At 40.5% G+C, this 22,335-nt stretch overlaps 1 protein-coding gene across 3 annotated transcripts in view; it reads right to left on the bottom strand.

The window, feature by feature from the left end:
* Positions 1-2,436: 2,436 nt before the first annotated feature.
* LIN9 (lin-9 DREAM MuvB core complex component) overlaps positions 2,437-22,335 on the bottom strand; it is an 81,363-nt gene continuing 61,464 nt past the window's right edge. For all 3 annotated transcript variants that reach the window (XM_055324491.1, XM_055324492.1, XM_055324493.1), the window contains 4 exons: positions 9,554-9,679; positions 4,805-4,984; positions 4,563-4,660; positions 2,437-3,870 (listed from right to left, as the gene is read on the bottom strand). In XM_055324491.1, the coding sequence (XP_055180466.1) occupies positions 3,765-3,870; positions 4,563-4,660; positions 4,805-4,984; positions 9,554-9,679 (510 nt within the window). In that variant the 3' untranslated portion in view covers positions 2,437-3,764. The remainder of the gene's footprint in view (positions 3,871-4,562; positions 4,661-4,804; positions 4,985-9,553; positions 9,680-22,335) is intronic.

The following is a 22,335-nucleotide window of genomic DNA, read 5'->3' as shown; positions in this document are numbered from 1 at the left end:
CCTGATGCCCAGAACTTACAGTCCATTCAGGGTCATATGTAAAGGTAAATCTTGTAATTAGCTTATGAATATTATTCACTTCTATTGCGTTGTTTTCCCCAGCTAACACCTACAGAGTCTACAAATATATATATATTTTTAATAGATTTTATTTATTTATTCATGAGAGACACACACAGAGAGGGAGACAGAGACACAGGCAGAGGGAGAAGCAGGCTCCATGCAGGGAGCCCGACATGGGACTCGATCCTGGGTCTCCAGGATCACACCCTGGGCTGAAGGCAGTGCTAAACCGCTGAGTCACCCGGGCTGCCCAAAGTCTACAAATATTTAAATCTTGTCATTAATTTTTAAAAAATTGTGGGACCCTCCAAGAATGTTAGCCTGCACCTCTCTTGAACTCTTGAGACCCTAACTGCTAAATGTTACAGGCACTGGATTTGATTCTTGGGACTGCCGTATGAGGTAGGAACTATCAATGTTCTTAGAGAGTAAGAAAGTTTTGGGATGCCTGGGTGGCTCAGCAGTTGAGCATCTGCCTTCTGCTCAGGGCATGTTCCTGGGATCTGGGATCGAGTCCCACATCGGACTCCTTGCCAGGAGCCTGCTTCTACCCCTGCCTGTGTCTCTACCTTTCTCTCTGTGTCTCTCATTCATGAATGAATAAATAAAATCTTAAAAAAAAAAGTAAGAAAATCTTGTGGTTCATGGTCACAAGTGATCAGTGACAGCCAGGATGCAAAACTAGGGATCTGTCCACCCAGTGTCCACCAGCAAATAATACCTTCTATATTGCCTGGGCCTTTAAGTCAGGACCACGACTAGTGAGGATGCTTAAAGGCAGCTTATTCTAGTGACACTAACATCACTTTGAGCTCTTTTGAAACTTGTTGGTTCACTGCACAAACATTTGCCGCCTATAAGCAGGCACTTTATTGGGGCTTGGAAATAAAATGGTAAGCCAAGCCAGAAATGGTCCCTCCCCTCACGGAGCAGAGAGGCCAGCACACAGACAAAAGAAGAAATATAAAATCGCGAATGTGACATGCGCCACACGGAGAGGTACATGAGGACCTGGAGGTGTGTTGTGGTCAAGGAAAGCTTCCCGGAGAAACTTATGTACAGGATGGCCAGGAGATAGACAGCAAGGTGAGGAGGGAACTGCAGGTGCAAAGGTCCTGGAGTACAAAGCAGGGCAGAGAAGTCATTGGGGGACATCAGACCACACGTGGCTTTCTAGTTCTGAATTTGCTCTGAGAGCCTAAGACCTTAGATGGAGAGAACATGAGCAATTCTGCATTTTAAGACCATCAGTCCCTCAAGGCTGCAGTGGAGGGGGCAGAGTGTGTGCTGCAGAGAAGGGAGGGGCACCGCTGACCAGGTAGGGGGTGCCTGGGGCTGGGCGGAGAGGGAGAACTAGTGCCATCGGCTCAGAAAGTACGTGAATTCAGGAGAAAGAATTTAATAGGCAAATCTTTGGGTAGATTCTCAACACTAGTGAGTGAGTCTGGTGTTGGGAACTCACCGAAGGTAATTCAGAACCAAACCTACACAGCAGCATGTGGTGTGCTAGCTTGTTTGCTGGTATGGCCTGGAGAGGTCCCTGGAGCTTGCGAAATGTGCCGAGTGGCAGCAGCATTGTTCAGATGAACGTACGGCTGCCCCAAAATGACTGGTTTGAGCAATATAGATTTCTTCTTCCCTGAACAGAAATAAAATTCAAATACATTCTTGGGTACAGTTCTAGCCACCAATGCACGGTGGTCCTGAAAGGCGTGAGCAGAGCTGGGTGATGTGTGTTTAAAATGAGGCAGAATTTAAATGTGATGAGTCAGCCTTAAGAAATTGACCCAAAAAGTGAAAAGTTCTAGCAGCCTCTCACTAGGTCTACAGTAAGCCAAGAGCTGGCCTAAGTGTTTTTTCAGAGATTTGTAGAGATGGAAGGACCCCTCCCTTAATCATATTGGATGATATTATAATTCAAAATGACTTGGTAATCAATCTGTGGAAATCACAGTTCCTTAAAATATTTATTTAGGGAGCCTGGGTGGCTCAGAGGTTGAGCATCTGCCTTCGGCTCAGGTCGTGATCCCAGGGTCCTGAGATCGACTCCCACATCAGGCTCCCTGTGTGGAGCCTCGTCTCCCTCTGCCTGGGTCTCTGCCTCTCTCTGAATAAATAAATAAAATCTTAAAAAAAAAAAGGTTTTATTTATTTATTCATGAGAGACACAGAGAAGCAGAGACATAGGCAGAGGGAGAAGTAGGCTCCTTGCAGGAACCCTGATGTGGGACTCCATCATGGGACTCCGGGATCACGACCTGAGCCAAAAGCAGACGTTCAACCACTGAGCCACCCAGGTGCCCCCCTTAAAATTTTTTAAATTGAAGGGATACTTATCGACTTGTATTAATCAAATGAAAATGGTAGTCAATATTACTTTTCATAGATCAATTTATTTAGAATTACAAATATTAAGAATAAAGGATTTATGCATTTCTTAATTAACATAACAATTTAGCTAAATATAAACTCTGCACTAAAGTTCTGCAGTGGCACCATACCAACAAAGAATATGGAAGCATTTTTAAACTATACAAAAATTTCAAATGGAAAATAATCTTGTTTTAGTTTTATTATACATTAACATATAAAAAGTCCCATCTTATGAGACATCTAAAAGAATCAAAGCCACTTCTACAGCTATATCTTAAACTCCAAATCTGAAAACAATTTTATTATAGTTTGACTTTATAATATTCTATATTAAAACAAAGAAAATTCCAAATACACACTTTTTACAAGATTAACATTTTAGGCAGGGTTTTTCCTTTAAAAAACCAAAAACAACAAAAAAACCCCACAACCAAATACAAACCTTTTTTTTCTGCATTTCACAGCACTGGTTATTATATTTGTTTTCCTTATAAAATCTTTTGACTTTATAAATTGTGTATGGTTGGATTTTAACCAGTCATCTGGTTCAAAAGTTGTGCAAATAAACAAAATATGAAAATAGTGTGTTATCAGTCTTTTAAATAAATCTCATAACAATAGCACTTTTTGCCCTGAATTGACGGGAAAGTCATGCCAAATCCACTTGCTGAAATTTAGCATTTTGCAAGTCATTTTTTTCCTGCTCCTTCATTTTCTTTCAAAAGACAAACAACAAAGGTTTCTTTTATAAATTATGATAAATTAAAATATTTATTATTATAAAATGATCTCTAGAACCATGTCATACCGCAAGTACCCATCACATATACTTAAGTCCATACTTCCCAGCTATATTCCAGTGGCTTCCTCCAAGGGTGGACGTGCCATCTCTCGAGGGTGACCTCTTTCAAAGACAGAGGGTGATGAGCTGAGGGAGCCTGAGCTGTCATCTGGCCAGAGCTTCCACATCGTGCCACAGACATGCAAGACCGTGTTTCTGGGTGTTCTCCCCTGAAGCTGCTATCTGCGCCTGTCGGCCTGAATTCATGCACGTTCAGAAAAGGGTCAGCACACTCTTCCATGAAAGTGTATTACGTTCAGACATGTTCAGTTTAAAAATACTTGCTAATAAACATGTAACGTAAGCAATGCTACTGCAGCCGAGTAATAAAAGGAAAATAAATAGAATGCTGGTCAGCAACGCTGGTTTAAGAAGCAGTACAGTATGTTAAATGCCTTATCTGTTTCCCAGCACTTGGGTTATTTGGTGTTGGAAGCCTGTGTGAAGGAAGAACAGCGTCTTATGCTGCTGGAGCCATGAAGTCGGCTCAGTCCCTGTTGGTGTCATTGGCTGCAAAGGCATGCAGGTTTCCCATCTGGCTCAGGCCACTCTGAATGTGGGCAACATGGATTTCCACATTATTCTGAAAGCAACTGAAAAAGGTACACGGTTAACTGCTTTATTTCACTATGTTAGGAAAATACTTTTTAAAAAGGAAGAGCTGAGTTTTAGTCCCAAGCCCAGCTAAGATAATGACCCCAAGGAAGGACGAAAGCTCCCATCCCATCAGTTCCCAGTCTGCAACAGTGGCGATGGGAAGAGCTGCTGGAGGGCATCCCTGGGTGGCTCAGCAGTTTGGTGCCTGCCTTCAGCCCAGGGTATGATCCTGGAGTCCCGGGATCGAGTCCCACATCAGGCTTCCTGCATGGAGCCTGCTTCTCCTCTGTCTGTGTCTCTGCCTCTCTCTCTGAGTGTTTCTCATGAATTAAAAAAAAAAAAAAAAAATATATATATATATATATATATATGCTGGAAGGGGCAAAGGAGCCGTGGGAGTGTGGGCTGTGGGCAGGGGAAGGCTCTCTCTCAGACTGGGGAAACACTACTCAGCGGAACCTCCAACCCAAACCCAAATACCACATGTCTTCAAGTTCCTTTACATAAACAAAATCGGTGTGAAATCTCTGTCAATAGATGGGATATAACTGAAGTGAAGAGCTCTCTTGTAATTTCCTTACAGGATATAAATTATATGAATGCTTCACAAATATGCCTAATTCTTAAAACTTGTACTGAAAACCACCATGAACTTCTAGAAATGATTAGGGTCCACCTGACCAATTACCTGATATTAGAAGCATCTATCGTACTCTTGATATCATTTAATGAATCTGTAAGTGATTTGAACTCGAAGGAATTCAGGTCTCCTCCTTCTGCCAGACACTGGAGGAAGAAATAGTTCAAAATTTAGTTAAATTATAGTTCAAATACAGACACACCCAATACAATCTGTGTATTAAAATTGTTTAGCAACAAATTAGTTTGTGTAGGTGTTGAAACTAAGAAAACCTTTTCTCTGAGATGTACCTTAATTTGTAATAAAATAGCGGTAAGCCTGGAGATTAAATCTGTCAGATTTTCGTTCTCAACACAGGGCTGTCCAGTGGAGGAGTTGGCATGCCGGACAATCTCCTGTGCTTCCTCCTCACACCTCCGTCTCATGTCTGTGGGCTGGTCTGCAGGCTGCAGGCCCTGGTCTGGAGCAAGCTGGAAACAGGATTCGACCATCAGATGTACATTCATAAGGCCAGAATGATTTATGTGTGTTTGTACACTGTTTTCTTGGTTGTGGATTGTTATGAAACTAGAACTTATAACGAAAATGGGCCTCACCCCGACCTTAGAAGTGATTTTCTCCAACAGTTTTCTTTTCTTGATTTGTTTTATATTTTTGGCAACCTTTAATTTTGATATAATTTCAAACTTCTAAAAAGGAACAGAACAAAAGTATCTTGAAACCTTTTATCCAGATTCACTGATTATGGTTTATTCTGTGTGGCAGTATTTGCTCTCCCTCCGTGTCATAGATATAATGTCTTCCCCTAGGCTCTTTGAGAATAAGCTCCAAACACTGTGCCTCTTTACCCCTAAATTACTCCAGCTTGCATTTCCTAAGTACAAGGATATTCTCTCACATAACCACAGGGCAACTGTTACAATCGGGAAATTTATCACTAATAGAAGACCATATTCTTCTTTTTAAAAATTTATTTAGGGGATCCCTGGGTGGCTCAGTGGTTTAGCATCTGCCTTCGGCCCAGGGTGTGATCCTGGGGTCCTGGGATCGAGTCCCGTGTTGGGCTCCCTGCATAGAGCCTGCTTCTCCCTCTTTCTGTGTCTCTGCCTCTCTCTCTCTCTCTCTCTGTGTCTCTCATGAATAAATAAATAAAATTTAAAAAAAAAACAACTTATTTGGCAGAGAGAAAGAGAGCATAAGCGGGGAAGGGAAGAGAGAGGGAGAGGGAGAAGCAGACTCCCTGCTGAGCAATGAGCCCTATGCGGCACTTGATCCTAGGACCCCAGGATCATAACCTGAACCAAAGACAGACACTTCACCACCTGAGTCCACCAGGTGCCCGAAGACCATCTCCTAAAAGGGCACATGCATGTTCCATCAACCATCCCAACAGTGTCCTACACATAGCTCTCCCTCCTGAAAACATCTGGTTGCCATGTCTCTGTAGATTGCTATATTCTGGAACAGTTCCTCTTTTGTGACCCTGATATTTTGGAAGAGTACCAGTCAGTTATGTTGTATGCTGTCCCTCAACATGGGTGTGTGTTTCCTCATGATTACATTGAAGTCATACATTTTTGGGGAGGAACACCGTTAAGAGTGATGCTGAGTTCTTGCTCAGGGCATCATAGTCAGGAGGCACCTGATGTCGATCTGCCCCGATATGGGCAGTGCTACCTCTACCACGTGGTTGAGCCAGTCAGGTGCTGGCCAGATCCACCTCCCCAACCTGAACAGGATCCTCCCCTTTGTAATGAGTAAGCACTTGTGAAGAAAGATTTGGAGGCTCCTTGCCATCACACATTTATCTGCTAGGTTACCATGGGTCTTGATGTTACTGGTTATTAGGGTGATGGCTCCCAGACGCCCTTCGTCTCACTCCTATCATTCCTTCTACAGTTACTAGCTGATATTTTACCCTAAGAAGTTTTCCTTAAAAGTTCACTGGTTACTGAGTGAATGTTAGTAAGGACTCATGGATTCTTACTTTATTCAAAAGGCTGTCATCTCCAAGCATACTTACTTATGCTGAAGCCCACAATGCCCCAGATCTAGTCAGTGGGGACCCACTCTGTCTAGCTGGTTCCACTGGACACATTACCTTAACCTGGGGGCACAGCAACATGGCCTGGGGTTCCTCAACCTTCTCTGCTCAGGCTCTGGGATCAGTCTCTTTTTCAAACTCTGCTTCCTTTTATTGGAGAGCAGCATTTGAAAGCCAAGATGGGGTGTTGAGGGTGCTCACTGCCATCAGGGTGTGTACTTCTGGGCTCTCTCGGCATGTGCCTATACACATACAAACACACTTGTATCTGTGTCCCAGAAAGAAAATGAACCTTGGAGTCAGACCAAGTCTCCTATCCTGAGCCAACACCACGGGGTTCGTCGTAGTCTCCCCTTCTTCAGAGCTGCCTCCTCCAGAGGCGAGAGAGCAGACCTCCCTGGTCCACAATATACTTAGTTTCTCATTTGCTCCATCCTGGAATGCAGAGTTTCAGGACTGTGAATCCACATCACCAGGAGCAAAAACCTTACTAACCAGAGGTCAATGTTTATTTAAAGTTCGATTTACCCTCAGACTAAAGGTCTAAAAATACTAAGTTTAGGTCATTTGGATTCATTTTTGTCTCCTTTAGTGTTTATGTCATTCCTCTTACATAGAGTTGGGTTCATTTATTTCTACTTATATTCCATTTTAGAGTTCATCTGTATTTGTTGAGGAAATACACACTCAGAGAAATGTCACTACCCCTCACTCCCCAATAGCTGCCCCACCCCCAAGTTAGTTCTAGAGTTAGTTCTAGTTTATCCTTCCTGTGTTCATTCTCAAAAACCTAAGCAGTTATGTGTTAATTTTATTTTTACATATTTCTCTTTTCTCCAAAGGTAACACTTAAAATATATACTTTTTTACTTAATATATCCTGGAAATCACTCCGTATCAGGAAATAGAGAGAGCTTCCTCGTTCATTCTTAACAGCAGCAAGGCACTCCATGGCGTGAACGTACCCTAAGTTATTCAGCCAATTCTCTATGTATGGGCATTTATGTTTTTCCTAATATTTGGCAATTTCCAGGAATGCTGCAATGAATAACCTTGTCTCTAATACTTCAAAAAAAATTCGAATTGTTTTTAGGGGCTATGAACATTCTAATGCAAATGCGTATCTTTTGGTAAATACAAGTTCACATACATATTTGGTATATATATTAGGAACAGAACTGCTTAATCGTAGTATTCTCTGCTTTTATTTATCTATTTATCTATCTATTTATCTATCTATTTATTTATTTATTTTTAAAGATTTTATTTATTTATTCACGAGAGACACACAGAGAGAGGCAGAGACACAGGCAGAGGGAGAAGCAGGCTCCATGCAGGGAGCCCAATGTGGGACTTGATCCCGGGACTCCAGGATCACACTCTGGGCCGAAGGCAGGCTCCAAACCACTGAGCCACCCAGGGATCCCTGCTTTTATTTTAAAATCAGTATTGTAGGGGCGCCTGGGTGGCTCAGTCAGTTAAGCATCTGACTTTTGGTTTTGGCTCGGATTGTGATCTCAGGGTTGTGGGATCAAGCGCTGTATTAGGCTCCATGCTTAGTAGGTAGTCTCCTTGGGATTCTCTCTCCCTCTTTCCCCCTCCCCACCCCTGCTTATGCATGCACGCTCTTTCTCAAATTAATAAATCTTTAAAAAATAAAATCAATATTGTACCTTCCCCAAGAGATTTGTAAAAATTAAATCATTTTACTTCATTGGAAAATGAGCCTATCACAACAGGCCTTGTGTATATACTGCAATTACACAAAAAGATTGATGAGCAGCCCATTTCTACATGTGTCGTCAGCTTTGTTATGTGCTGTCTTAGATTGCTTGGTTTGTGTCTCTCATGGGTTAGTTGCTAGTCTGAAGGGGGAAATCGATTTGCTAGGATAACACTTATTGCTATGTGGGTGGCAACTACCAGGAAAATAAAAAAAAATAAATTATAATAGATGGGTAGAGGAATGATCAAAATATCCTCAGAGTTTAGTTAGCGGCAACCACAGTTCATTTCCCTCGGTTCAAGGCAGGTGGACTGATAACATGGCTGGTGGCAGATCTCTGGGATTTAACTAGGAAGCTAGAGTCATAAAGAGCTGCTGAAGAGCCTCATTTCATAAATTGAGGTGGCTCACTGGAAACATTAAACCTCTAAAAATGCAAGTGCTGGAGCATTCTAAATTCATCGCAATCATTTAATTCTTATTTTAAGAAAATCAAATTTTAGGTGAAATCACTGAACTGCGTTCCTATATATAATTTCATGTACATGATAATAATTCACAAATAACCCTATGCTCTACATATTTGAAGTTCAAGAATCTATAGTTCTAATGTAAAGTCTAAAGAAGAAGGAAACAAAATCATATACACAGCATGACCATAACTTTGTGAGAAAAAGGGCATATATATTAAAAAAAACTAGGGGAAATAAACCAAAATGCAGTTTTAAGGACAGTGGAATTAAGAGTTTAAGAGTAATCATTTTTCTGGATTTTTCTAAAGTTTTTTTTCAAGAGGTATACCATTTGTAATTGAAACAAAAGTCAACAGAGTCAAGAGCTTGCTGTGTGTAAAGCACTCAGATGCTGATGCTGTAACGAGTAAAAATGTAGTAAAATATGGTTATACTAAAGGACCTTATAATGATGTTGCTTTAGTTTGAGTTTTCTAAAATGTGAAACTATTTAGCTTCAAATAAAAGAGGGGTGGGGGTATCCCTGGGTGGCGCAGCGGTTTGGCGCCTGCCTTTGGCCCAGGGCGCGATCCTGGAGACCCGGGATCGAATCCCACGTCGGGCTCCCGGTGCATGGAGCCTGCTTCTCCCTCTGCCTGTATCTCTGCCTCTCTCTCTCTCTCTCTGTGTGTGACTATCATAAATAAATAAAAATTGAAAAAAATTAAAAATTAAAAAAAAAATAAAAGAGGGGTGGGCACAGGCCCTCAGGGGAAATTCATACCATCCTGTTGGACTTTATGCAAAGCTCACCTACCTCATAGCAGTATTGTTGAACTTTGTGCAAAACTTTGTTGAGGTCTTTGTTGAGTTGCTCCAGCTCCAGAACAATCGTTGCATATCTCCGCTGAAATTCAATGCCAATGGGCATGGAATAGGATTTCTATAAGAAAAAAAATAAGTCAGATTTTGAGAAGGATTTTTTTTTTTTGAGAGAGAATGAGAGAGAGAGTAAGAGAGAGCATACAGAAGGGGAAGTGGTAGAGGGAGAGGGAGAATCCTAAACAGATGTCAGCAAGGAGCCCAGCTCGGGGCTTGATCTCACGACCCTGAGAGCATGACCTGTGCTGAAATCAAGAGTTTGATGCTTAAGTGCTGAGCTGCCCAGGTGCCCCTCATAAGGATTTTTTTTTTCAGCAGGGCACTTTCAATGATCTAACAGATCTGATATGTCCAAAACAAACAGAAGTTTATTAAAATTATCTGTACTCAAATAAAATAAAATTATCTGTACTCAATGTTCTACTTCTTGTGTGTGACAACAGTATTACTGTCATTTAGGAGACATCCTTAGGAGCACCACAATGTCTGCCACTTACTTTTTCCTAAAGGAGATCACTAGAGAAAGAGGTTACATGCAGAAGTGTTGAATCTGCATACTTTTTCCTTACAGGAGTCTTCCAACTTTCTCATAAGCTTGCCATTTTTCAAAACAGAACGTAAAAGCCTGAATATACTCATCTGAAGTAGTCTAGTTATTGAAACTGCATTACTGGGGATCCCTGGGTGGCGCAGCGGTTTGGCGCCTGCCTTTGGCCCGGGGCCCGATCCTGGAGACCCGGGATCGAATCCCACGTCGGGCTCCCGGTGCATGGAGCCTGCTTCTCCCTCTGCCTGTGTCTCTGCCTCTCTCTCTCTCTCTGTGTGACTATCATAAATAAATAAAAAATAAAAAAAAATAAAAAAAAAGCTATCCCTTCCATTTATAAATAAATAAATAAATAAATAAATAAATAAATAAATGAATAAATAAATAAATAAATAAAAATGAAACTGCATTACTCCCTGCCTGGAATCGACTGCGTGTAGCATAATGGTTAAGCACATGGGTGCAAGAATCACAAATGGAGGTTCAACTCCTAACTCTGCCACCTTCTAGCTGTGTGGCCATAAGCAAGCTCCCTAACTTCCCTTTTTTAAAAAAATTTCTATTTATTTATTTATTTATTTATTTATATATTTATTTATTTTTAAATTTTTATTTATTATTTATGATAGTCACACACACACAGAGAGAGAGGCAGAGACACAGGCAGAGGGAGAAGCAGGCTCCATGCACCGGGAGCCCGACGTGGGACTCGATCCAGGGTCTCCAGGATCGCGCCCCGGGCCAAAGGCAGGCGCCAAACTGCTGCGCCACCCAGGGATCCCAAGCTCCCTAACTTCCTTGCTCAATTTCCTCATCTGTAAAAAGGGGGTAATGAGAATACCAACCTAAGAGGACAGCACCTGCCCACACAGAGAATGCTCAGTGTTAACTGTTATCACCATGGCCATCACTCTGATGTGCTTGCCATCAGTAAGTGCGGGCCTTGGTGGACTTTGGTCCCATCACCCCTCCTTGCTCCACAGTGGCTCCAATAAATACACCACCCATCCCACCCCAGCGCAGATGCTGCAACAAGACGCTCCAGTCAGGCCACATGCAGTCACCTCTTCTCCTCCAGAGGGTTTCCCAGAAGCAGCCCCTCCTGTCCCTGGGAGGCACAACCGCTCCATCTGGGCAGCACAGTGAAGGACAGGGAGCGGCCCGGAAGCCACTTACAGGTGGTGCGCATCACACAATTATAATGGTGTGAGCTGACACAAGCCTCAGCGATCATCCACTCAACCCTGTCATTTGACGTAAGAGAAAACGGAGGTGGAAGGAAGCTGATGAGTTGTTTACCAACACACACCGTCAATAATGTGTTGATGATGAAGATGGAGATGGCTAACACGCATAGAGGGACTGGAGATTGATGTGTCAGACACTGTTCTAGGTGTTTAACGGGATCTCACTGACTTCACAACAAACCCATAGGAAGGGGGCTGTACTTATCCCCGTTTTATATATGAAGGAATCTGAGGCCCGTGCATCCCAGTGAGTGGTAAGCATGCAGGATCCCAAGGCAGACTGTGTGGGTCAGAATCCTGCTGGAAGAGCAGGGTAGGGGCACACTCCAGGGCTGACCCTGGAATCACATAAAGGCGTCTGACTCAGTTTACCACTGGTGCCTCCTAAACGGTTTCCCCTTCCTGAGCTTCAGATTTGTGCAGTTAAGCCCACAGTACTATTTGAACAGCCAGTATTTTAAAAATATTTTTATATTTTTATCTATCTATCTATCTATCTATCTATCTATCTATCTATCTATCATCTATCTAATCTATCTATCAACAGAGAGAGGCAGAGACATAGGCAGAGGGAGAAGCAGGCTCCATGGAGGAAGCCTGATGTGGGACTCCATCCTGGAGCCCTGGGATCACGCCCTGAGCCAAAGGCAGATGCTCAACCGTTGAGCCACCCAGGCATCCCAATGAACAGCCAGTCTTTAATAAAAATGCAAGGATAAAGAGGACACAGTATATTTAACTTCATCTCTTTGGGTTGGCTTGGGGATTTACCCATGACATAGTTTCACCAAACACTTGACCTAGTCCCTTTTTTTTTTAATTTTTTAAAGAAGTTTCTTTTTCTTTTTTAGATTTTATTTATCCATGAGAGATACAGACAGAAGGCAGAGACATAGGCAGAGAGAGAAGCAGGCTCCTCGCAGGGAGCCCGATGTAGGACTTGATCCTGGAACCCTGGGATCATGCCCTGAGCCAAAGGCAGATGCTCAACTGCTGAGCCACCCAGGCATCCCGACCTATTTCCTTCTTTTTTTTTTTTTCCCTTCTTAAAGATAAGTATATATTTTGGCAAATTCAGAACTAGTTAATCAAAATCAAAATTATTAAAGGCTCTGTATCTTTTCCCCCCCTAAGATTTATTTATTTCAGAGAGAGAAAGAGAAAGAACAAGTGTGGGGGGTAGGAGCAGAGGGAGAGGGGAGTCTCAAACAGACTCTGGAGCATGGAGTCTGACAGGAGGCTTGATTCCATGACCCTGCGATCACAACCTGAACTGAAACCAAGAGTCAGACGCTTAACCAACTGTACCCCCCCAGGTGCCCTAAGGCTCTAAGGCTCCGTATGTTTTTGTACAGAATTCACTACAAGGTGTTAAAGGCCTCGATCCTTAATTTCTGTCTTCAACATATATATGAGGTACTTAAATAAAGACATATGAGGACTATATATATATATATCAAAATGTACACAGGGGCGCCTGGCTGGCTCAGCCCATAAAGCATGTGACTCTTGATCTCAAGGTCATGAGTTCAAGCTACATGTTGGGCCAGTAGCCTAATTTTTTTAAAAAAATTATTTAAATTCAATAAATTAACATATAACATATTATTGGTTTCAGAGGTAGAATTCAGTGATTCATCAGTCTTATAGAACACCCAGTGTTCATTACATCACGTGCCCTCCTTAACGTCCATCCCCCAGTGACCCTGTCCTATCACCACTCCCCCTTCCAGCGACCCTCAGTTTGTTTCCTATGATTAAAAGTCTCTTATGATTTGTCTCCCTGATTTCATCTTATTTTTTCCTCTCTTCCCCAAAGATCCATTTTGTTTCTTTAACTCCACATTATCAGTGAGATCATAAGATAATTGCCTTTCTCTGACTTGCTTTACTTAGTATAATATCCCCTAGTTCCATCCATGTCATTGCAAATGGCAAGATTTTTTTTTTTTGATGGCTTAGTATTCCATTGTGTGTGTGTGTGTGTGTGTATCACATCTTTATCCATTCATTCATTGATGGACATTGAGCTCTTTCCATAGTTTGGCTATGGTGGACATTGCTGCTATAAATATTGGGATGCACATGTCCCTTCAAATCTCTGCATCTGTATCTTTGAGGTAAATACCCAGTAGTACAATTGCTGAGTCATAGGGTAGTTCTATTTTCAACTTTTTGAGGAAGCTCCGCAATGTTTTCCAGAGTGGCTGCACCAGCTTGCATTCCTACCAACAGCAGAAGAGTGTCCCCACTTCTCTGCATTCTTGCCAACACCTGTTGTTTTCTGACTTGTTCATTGTAGCCATTCTGACTGGTGTGAGGTGGTATCTCATTGTGGTTTTGATTTGTACTTCCCTGATGCAAGTGATGTTGAGCATTTTTTCATGTGTCTGTTGGCCATTTTCTGTCCTCTTTGAAGAACTGTCTGTTCATGTCTTCTGCCCATTTCTTGACTGGATAATTTGTTCTTTGGGTGTTAAATTTGATAAGTTCTGTATAGATTTTGGATGCTAGTCCTCTGCCCCTCACCTTGCTTGTGCTCTCTCTCTCACTCTCAAATAAATAAAACCTAAAAAAACCCAAACAAACCCCAAAACCAATGGTTCTTAAAAAGTTAAACACCTTCATGTACCATATGATCTAAGAGAAATGAAATCATCTGTCCATGTAAAGACTTGCACACAAATGTCCAATTTTCTTTGTAATAGCTAAAAAATGTAAACAATCCAAACGTCCCTCAACAGGTAAATGGATTTTGTGGTACGTCCATATGATGTGGTACTACTGCTCAGCAATAAAAAAGAATTATGGTATGTTGTGTGGGACACACAAGTAAGTGGATGAATCCAAATCATTATACCAAATGAAAGATGACAGGCAAAAGGGACACCTGGGTAGCTCAGTGGTTGAGCGTTTGCCTTTGGCTCAGGGCGTGATCCCAGAATCCTGGGATCGAGTCCCACATCAGGCTCCATGCAAGGAACCTGCTTCTCCCTCTGCCTCTCTCTCTCTCTGTCTCTCATAAACAAAGAAATAAATACAATCCTTAAAAAAAAAAAAAAAGAAAGATGACAGGCAAAAAAGCATATATACAGTATGATTCCATTTATGTGCAATTCTACAAAATGTAAACTAATCTGTGATGACAGCAGGCACATCAGTGGTTGCTGGGAGCCTGGAATAGATGGAGGAATAGATTATAAAGGGCTTGGGGAAATCTGGTGAGGAGGGGAGAAAGCAGAAATACTTGTAATCTAGTCTGTGGTGATGGTTTCGTGGGTGTGTATGTGTATATGGACACACACATATATCTGATCAAACCATACATTTTAAATGTATGTGCACCAATTATACCTCAACAAAGTTGGGGAAGTCATGGGGAAAATCTACCCATATCAAAAGAACCCTGCTAACCCTTCAGAAGCCCCCATGTGTCACCTTACAAATCTTTCTCTCTTTTCTCTCCAAAGCAACTGTACTTTGATATCAAACATCATAGTTTGACTTTTGAAATTAATGTAAAATGTAATTATATAGTATATACTTTTCTTCCTCACTTCTTTCAATTAACACTGTGGAATTCATCCACATGGTTGTGTGTATCCATTTAGTTCATTCATTGTGGTATAGTATTCTTTTGTAGAAATATTCAGTTATTCTACTGGTTCCATTTGTTGTTGGGCAATAGGACTACATGTAGTTAGTTCTTGGCTAATATGAACAGTGCTGCTAGGACATTTTGTACTCAGGTACCCAACATGTTTAATTTTAGTAGACAGAGCCAAAGAGTTTCCCAAAGTGATGGAATAAGAAAGTTCTGGCTGCTTCACAAATGTTCCAATCTTTGATATTTTAAGTGTTTGAATATTAGCCATTTTTAGAGGGTTTGAGTGATATCTCTTTGTGGTATTAATCTGCATTTTCTCTATTATTAATGAGGCTGGGTACCTTATCACAATTTTTTTGTACATCTGAATATCCTCTTTTTAAAAAGTATCTCTTTAATTCTCTTTCCTGTTTCCTATTAGGTTGCTTATCTTTTTCTTTTAAGATTTTATTTGTTTATTCATGAGAAACAGAGGCAGAGACACAGGCAGAGGGAGAAGCAGGCTCCTAATGGGGAGCCTGATGCAGGACTTGATCCTGACACCCCGGGATCACACCTTGAGCCGAAGGCAGTCACCCAGCCACTGAGCCACCCAGGCGCCCCTGCCTATCTTTTTCCTATTGACTTACAGTTCTTTATATTTTCTAGATGTAAGCTTTCGGTCAATTATATGTGCTGTAAGCATTTCTTTCCATTCTGTGGTTTGCCTTTTATTTTCTTATAGTTGTATTTTTTCATGAACAGAGGTTCATAATTTCAATGTAGTTCAATGTATCAATCTTTTCCTCTATGGTTATTGTGTTCTATACTCTATTGATCTCATTTAAAGACTTCTACCCTAAGGTCCTAATATCCTCTTATATTATCTTCTAGAAGTTTTACATTTTGCCTTTCACATTTAGATCTAAAATACCAATAATTTTTGGGGTTCCTGGGTGGCTCATTCAGAGGGGCATGCAACTCTTGATCTCAAGGTTGTGAGTTTGAACCTCATGTTGGATGTAGACATTACTTTAAAAAATATATAATCTTAAAAAAAATGTAATACTGGTCATTTTTCAAGTGAGGCAGGGACCTCACCCCTGCTATATTGATACCCAATTGACTCAGTACCATTATTTCAGTATACTGCTGAAGCAAGCACAGCACCGTTATTTCAAAAACTTTTCTTTCCTCATTACTCTGAAGAACTACTTTTGTCATTGAACAAGTGTCCACACATGTGAACGTCTATTCCTGGGATCTCTATTCTGTTCCATGGGCTATGTGTCTATGTAGTGCCAGCAGCACACACATGAATGCTCTAGCTTTGTAATAGTACCAATCTCCAGGACAAGAAGTCATTCCACCTTGCTCTTCTTCAAGAATACCTTGGGGGCGCCTGGGTGGCTCAGCAGTTGAGCGTCTGCCTTTGGCTAAGGGCGTGATCCTGTGGTCCTGGAATCGAGTTCCGTATCGGGCTCCCTGCATGGAGCCTGCTTCTCCCTCTGCCTATGTCTCTGCCTCTCTCTCTGTGTCTCTCATGAATAAGTAAATTAAAAAAAAAAAAAGAATACATTGGAGATCCTAGCTCTTTGTAGTTCCACATACATTTTAGAATCAGCTGGTCAGTTTGCACAAACTTAACACATGCATGTGTATGTGCACAGATGGATTAGGACTCTGAGATTACATTCAATCACCTATAGATAAATTGGGGGAAAATGGACACCTTTGCAACACTATGCCTGAAGTCATGAATATATCTTTTTATTTAAGTCTTCTTTAATTTCTCTCAACATTTTAGGTTTTTTTTTTAGTTTTCTATATAGAAGTTTAATACATGTTAGATTTATATCAAGGTATATATTTATTTTTTCTTTACTTTTTAGAAAATTTTATTTATTTATTCATGAGAGACACAGAGAGAGGCAGAGACGCAGGCAGAGGGAGAAGCAGGCTCCATGCAGGGAACCCGATGCGGAACTTGATCCCAGGACTCCAAGATCAGGCCCCGAGCCAAAGGCAGATGCTCAACCACTGAGCCACCCAGACGTCCCAAGGTATATATTTATTTATTTATATTTTTAAAAAAATATTTTATTTATTTATTCATGAGAGACACAGAGAGAGAGTGAGAGAAGCAGAGACACAGGCAGAGGGAGAAGCAGGCTCCATGCAGGAAGCTGGATGTGGGACTCGATCCCAGGTCTCCAGTATCATACCCTGGGCTGAAGGCGGCACTAAACCGCTGAGCCACCTGGGCTGCCCTGCCCCCAAGGTATATATTTAAATGGTATTTTTGAAATCTCATTTTCTAACTACTTATTACTGATATATGGAAACATAACTGCTTTTTAAAAAAACTAATCTTTAATCTAGCAATTTTGTTAAACACTAATTCTAATAATTTATCTGAAGATTCTTTTAGATTTTCTAGGTATACAAATACATCATCAGTGAATAAAACAAATTGGTTTTATTTCTTCCTTTCCAATCTTTATAATTTTTTTGCTTTATTACACTGACTAGAATCTCCACTATACTACTGAATAGCAATTGTGATAGTAGGCTTTCATATCTCATTTTCATTTTTAAAGAGAAAAAAAATTTTTTAAATAAGCTGTATGCCCAATATGGGACTTGAACTCACAACTCTGAGATCAAGAGTCACATGCCCTACAGACTGAACCAGTCATATGTCCCTAAAGAGAAATTTTTTAACACTTCATTAGTAAGTATAACATTTGCTATAAGTAGTCTGGTAAATATTCCCTGTCAGATTAAGGGATCTTGATCTTAATTATTCCTAGTATGACAAGAGTATTTATTATTCCACCAGGAAGGGATGCTTAATTATGTAATTTTTTTTTTTTTTTGTGCAACTACTGAGATGCTCTTGTGGATTCTCTTTACACTCTTAACATGGTAAATCACATTAAAAATTTTCTTATTAGGGCAGCCCCGGTGGCGCAGCGGTTTAGCACCGCCTGCAGTCCAGGGCGTGATCCTGGAGACCCTGGATCAAGTCCCACATCAGGCTCTCTGTATGATGCCTGCTTCTCCCTCTGCCTGTGTCTCTGCCTCTCTCTCTCTCTGTCTCTATGAATAAATACAAAATCTAAAAAAAAAAAAATTCTTATTAATAAATTATCTTCAAGAGTTTTTTACCTGCTAGTCTTTATTTATTCATTTAATTTTGAGAGAAGAGAGAGAGAAATGAAGAAAGAGAGAGAGAGAGAAAGCATGGGCAAGCAGAGGGAGAGGGAAAGGGAGAGAATCTCAAGCAGGCCCCATGCTCAACACAGAGCCCAAGGCAGGGCTTGGTCTGATGACGGCAAGATCATGACTTGAGCCAAAATCAAGAGTTGGATGCTTAACCTACTGAGCCACCCAGGTGCCCCTTACCTGCTAGTCTTTTAAACAAATATCTAAGGTGATTTTGTAGTTAATAACACACATTATTACAAGCTTGTCTACTTTGCAAACAGATAAAAAGAAAACTGCATCAAAATCTGTTTTGGGGCACCCAGGTGGCTCAGTGGTTGAGCATCTGCCTTTGGCTCAGGGTGTGATCCGGGGGTCCTGGGATCCAGTCTTGCACTGGGCTCCCTGTAGGGAGCCTGCTTCTCCCTCTGCCTGTCTCTCTCTGTGTCTCTCATGAATAAATAAAATCTTTAAATTCTTTAAAAAGATTTTTATTTGTTTATTCATGACAAATGAGTATGTCCAATGTCTCAATAAAGCTGTTATAGGGGCACCTGGGTAGGTTAGCTGGTTGGGCATCTGACTTTTGATTTTTGGCTCAGGTCGTGATCTCAGGGTACTGAGACTGAGCCTCGCATTGGGGTCCCCACTCAGCAGGGAATCTGCTTGTTTTCCTCTTCCTGATCACTCTCTCGAACAAATAAATAAATCTTAAAAAAAATAAAAAGCTGTTATAAAAAAAGAAACCTGGCCTTTTAAATATTTACTATAATGGAACATGCTTTCCTACCAATACTCCTATAATCAACCAGTCTGTTTTAGACTGCCACGTACAGGTTGAGTGTAACATACAAAATGGACTCTATTTTGAAGACTGGTTTACTAGTAAGCAGGTTCCTGCAGAGATCCAAATAAAAGAGGACTAAAAACATGACAAGGATAATTCTGACAACATATTTTGGGCAAGAACACCAACCTATAACAGGACAGGACAGAAGGAAGAAGCACAGAGAGTCTATTACCCAGAGAACCCTAATATGAGATTTTAAACATGGTTAATTGAGACAGAATTCTTGGGGATAGATCCCTTCTCCTCTTGAATTATTACTAATCTCCAGGTATGACAAGACACATTTTCAAGTGGGAAAGTAATTATTAGAGATGATTGGTTTAATATCTGCTTTTATATAGTGCTGAAGCAATTCAAACCTATTTTAATAAATTCCATATGCTCTATTAATTTGTGAACATTCTGTATGTGTATTTTTAAGATATTCAAAATAGAAAGGGCATATTGAAATGAATAAACTCACATTTTCACTGATTTTAATATACTATATAATTTGACTTATAACAGGTTGCTCAAAGCTTTAACTTTCAATAAACTCCATAAAAATTTCTCAGGTGTATGACTGAGAAATTTGTTCTTGTTGGATTATAAAAGTGACTAAGCATTTTAATATAAAGTAATTTTTCCCTTTCACTTTACAAATAGAAAGTTTGAACATCTGATTTCATAGTTTGACTACTTTGGTTTTAGTTTGCTTTTCCTGAGTAAAGTATGAGGTAAACAAGCTTTCCAAATTTAAAGGAGACTATATCAGACCAATATTTTATTTTTTTGTAAATTCCATAAGAAAATAAACTTTGAACAAAATAATATGTCCAGTCCTTTGAGGTGAGAAACAGTAAACTAATCAGGACATTTGGTAAAAATAGAATATAAATTAGTTTTCAGCTTCAAAATCAAATTAAATTAAATTACATATATGTTAGGGCAGAGGCTAGATGGGGATAAGGTAGATAAAATTACTCCTCCTTGTTGCTAAATACACGAGGGGTTAGCCCTGTAAACGTTCAGTTAGTTTCATGTCATTAACCTGAAGCTTCATAGAAAAATAAGGAAAAAAGTCATAAGGAATAAATGGAATATATACCCAGAAAACTTATAATTCATAAATCTGAAAGAACTGCTGTACTTCTGAAAGTTTTTTAAAATATTAGGTCTCAAGATATTAAAAAATAAAATCTCACATTATAATATCTGGAATTCTTCTGCAAAGAAGGAATTAAATTGAATAATTTTTTTAAATATTTTATTTATTCACGAGAGAGACAGAGAGAGGCAGAGACATAGGCAGAGGGAGAAGCAGGCTCCATGCAGGGAGCTGGATGTGGGACTCGATCTCGGGTCTCCAGGACCACTCCCTGGGCTGAAAGGGGTGCTAAACCACTGAGCCACCTGGGCTGTCCAAATTGAATAATTTGTATTTGTCCCTGAAATACACCGTAAAATTCCAATTTACAAGTAATACAGAAAGTAGGATGAGTAACAGCTGTGTGAAGATGGTAAGACAGCATTTGGGGGTACCTGGGTGGCTCAGTCTGTTAAACATCTGCCTTCAGCTCAGGTCATGGTCCCAGGGTCCTGGGATTGAGCCCTGCATCCGGCTCCCTCCCTGCTCAGTGGGGAGTCGGCTTCACCCTCTCCCTCTGCCCCTCTTCCTTCTTGTGCTCGCTCTAATAAATAAACAAAATCTTAAAAAAAAAGATAGCATTCGATTTTTACCACTCTACAAGGCACTGTAAATATATTACATCAATATAATAGAACTGGTACAGTCTCTAAAGATACTTGCAACATTTTGTTTACATTCTACAACTAATCCCCAAATCATGTATCATACACCTATTTCCTTTTTTTGATTATTTCACTTAAAAGTATGGTTTGTTACATGTAATACAAAGGAGGTACTTTGAATATAAATCCATCCTGCCCCACCATTTGTTTGTAATAAATACAGGTATCAAAAACATTCCTGAACATACTTCTGATACCACTAGTTACAAGCATCTCTTCAAAAATAACATAATTTGCAATAGTATTCATTTTACCTGCTACTTTAAACAATTTAAATTTCAGCTCTCTCACCAAGTAAACATGTTATTTATGCTTTTCCTCCTTTGGGAAACAAACATTATTGTACAGTAATCTGATACTTCTTGTCTTGTTCTTATCCTGTAAACCTGAATTCCAAGTTTATGTTTAGATTCTTTTTTTCTGTTTGTCAGAGAGAGAGCACGAGCAGGGGGAGCAGCAGGTAGAGAGAGAAGCAGACTCCCTACTGAGCAGGGAGCCTGATGTGGGGCTCCAACCCAGGACCCTGAAATCAAGACCTGAGCCAAAGGCAGATACTTCACCAACTGAGCCACTGGAGCGGCGCTTCCAGGTTTGTGTTCAAATGATAGGCCCTTGATAGGAGAAAAAATATCGTGGTACATTTTTCCTCCTGTTGTCTGAAAATATGAGCGTATTTAGTTTTATATTTTATGTTTTAAAGATTATTTAGTAACTTCCACACCCAATGTGGGGCTCAAACATAAGAGCCTAAGATCAAGAGTTGCATACTCTTCTGACTGAGCCAGCCAGGTGTCCTGAGTATGTGTCTTATTTTATTACCTAACCAGTTGGAATTATTTTATTAAATGTTGAGTGCTTTGCACTGTAATACTCAGTCAAGGTATTAACATAAGTAGAAGGTTGTTGATTTATGACAACTTGGAGATCTCCTAAAATCAATTGCTGTCTATTTCAACTTTTTTGATGCCTGTGGAAGTTTCATATTTTGTTTCAGCATCATCAGACTTCCTAGTTCAAGTAAGTTTTAAAGATTTATTTATTTTTAAAGATTTATTTATTTATTCATTCATTCATTCATGATAGACAGAGAGAGAGAGAGAGAGAGAGAGAGAGAGAGAGGCAGAGACACAGGCAGAGGGAGAAGCAGGGGCGCGGGACTCGATCCTGGGACTCCAGGATTGCGCCCCGGGCCAAAGGCAGGCACCAAACCTCTGAGCTACTCAGGGATCCCTTGATTTATTTATTTATTAATGAGAGACACAGGCAGAGGGAGAAGCAGGCTCCCCACATGAAGCCCGATGCAGAATTCAATCCCGGATCCCAGGAACATGTCCCAAGCCGAAGGCTGACTTTCCACTGCAGAGCCAACCAGGCGTCCTCTTCAAGTAATGTTTTAATGCTACATGAATTTTGCCATTTTGTTAAGTCAGCTATGTTCTGTTAATCTGCCATTAACAGAACATGGGAAATACCCTATCCATATTAAATT

Source organism: Nyctereutes procyonoides, unplaced genomic scaffold, assembly GCF_905146905.1.
Source record: "Nyctereutes procyonoides isolate TBG_1078 unplaced genomic scaffold, NYPRO_anot_genome, whole genome shotgun sequence".
Taxonomy (NCBI): domain Eukaryota; kingdom Metazoa; phylum Chordata; class Mammalia; order Carnivora; family Canidae; genus Nyctereutes; species Nyctereutes procyonoides.
This window is presented reverse-complemented; position numbering and strand designations above follow the sequence as displayed.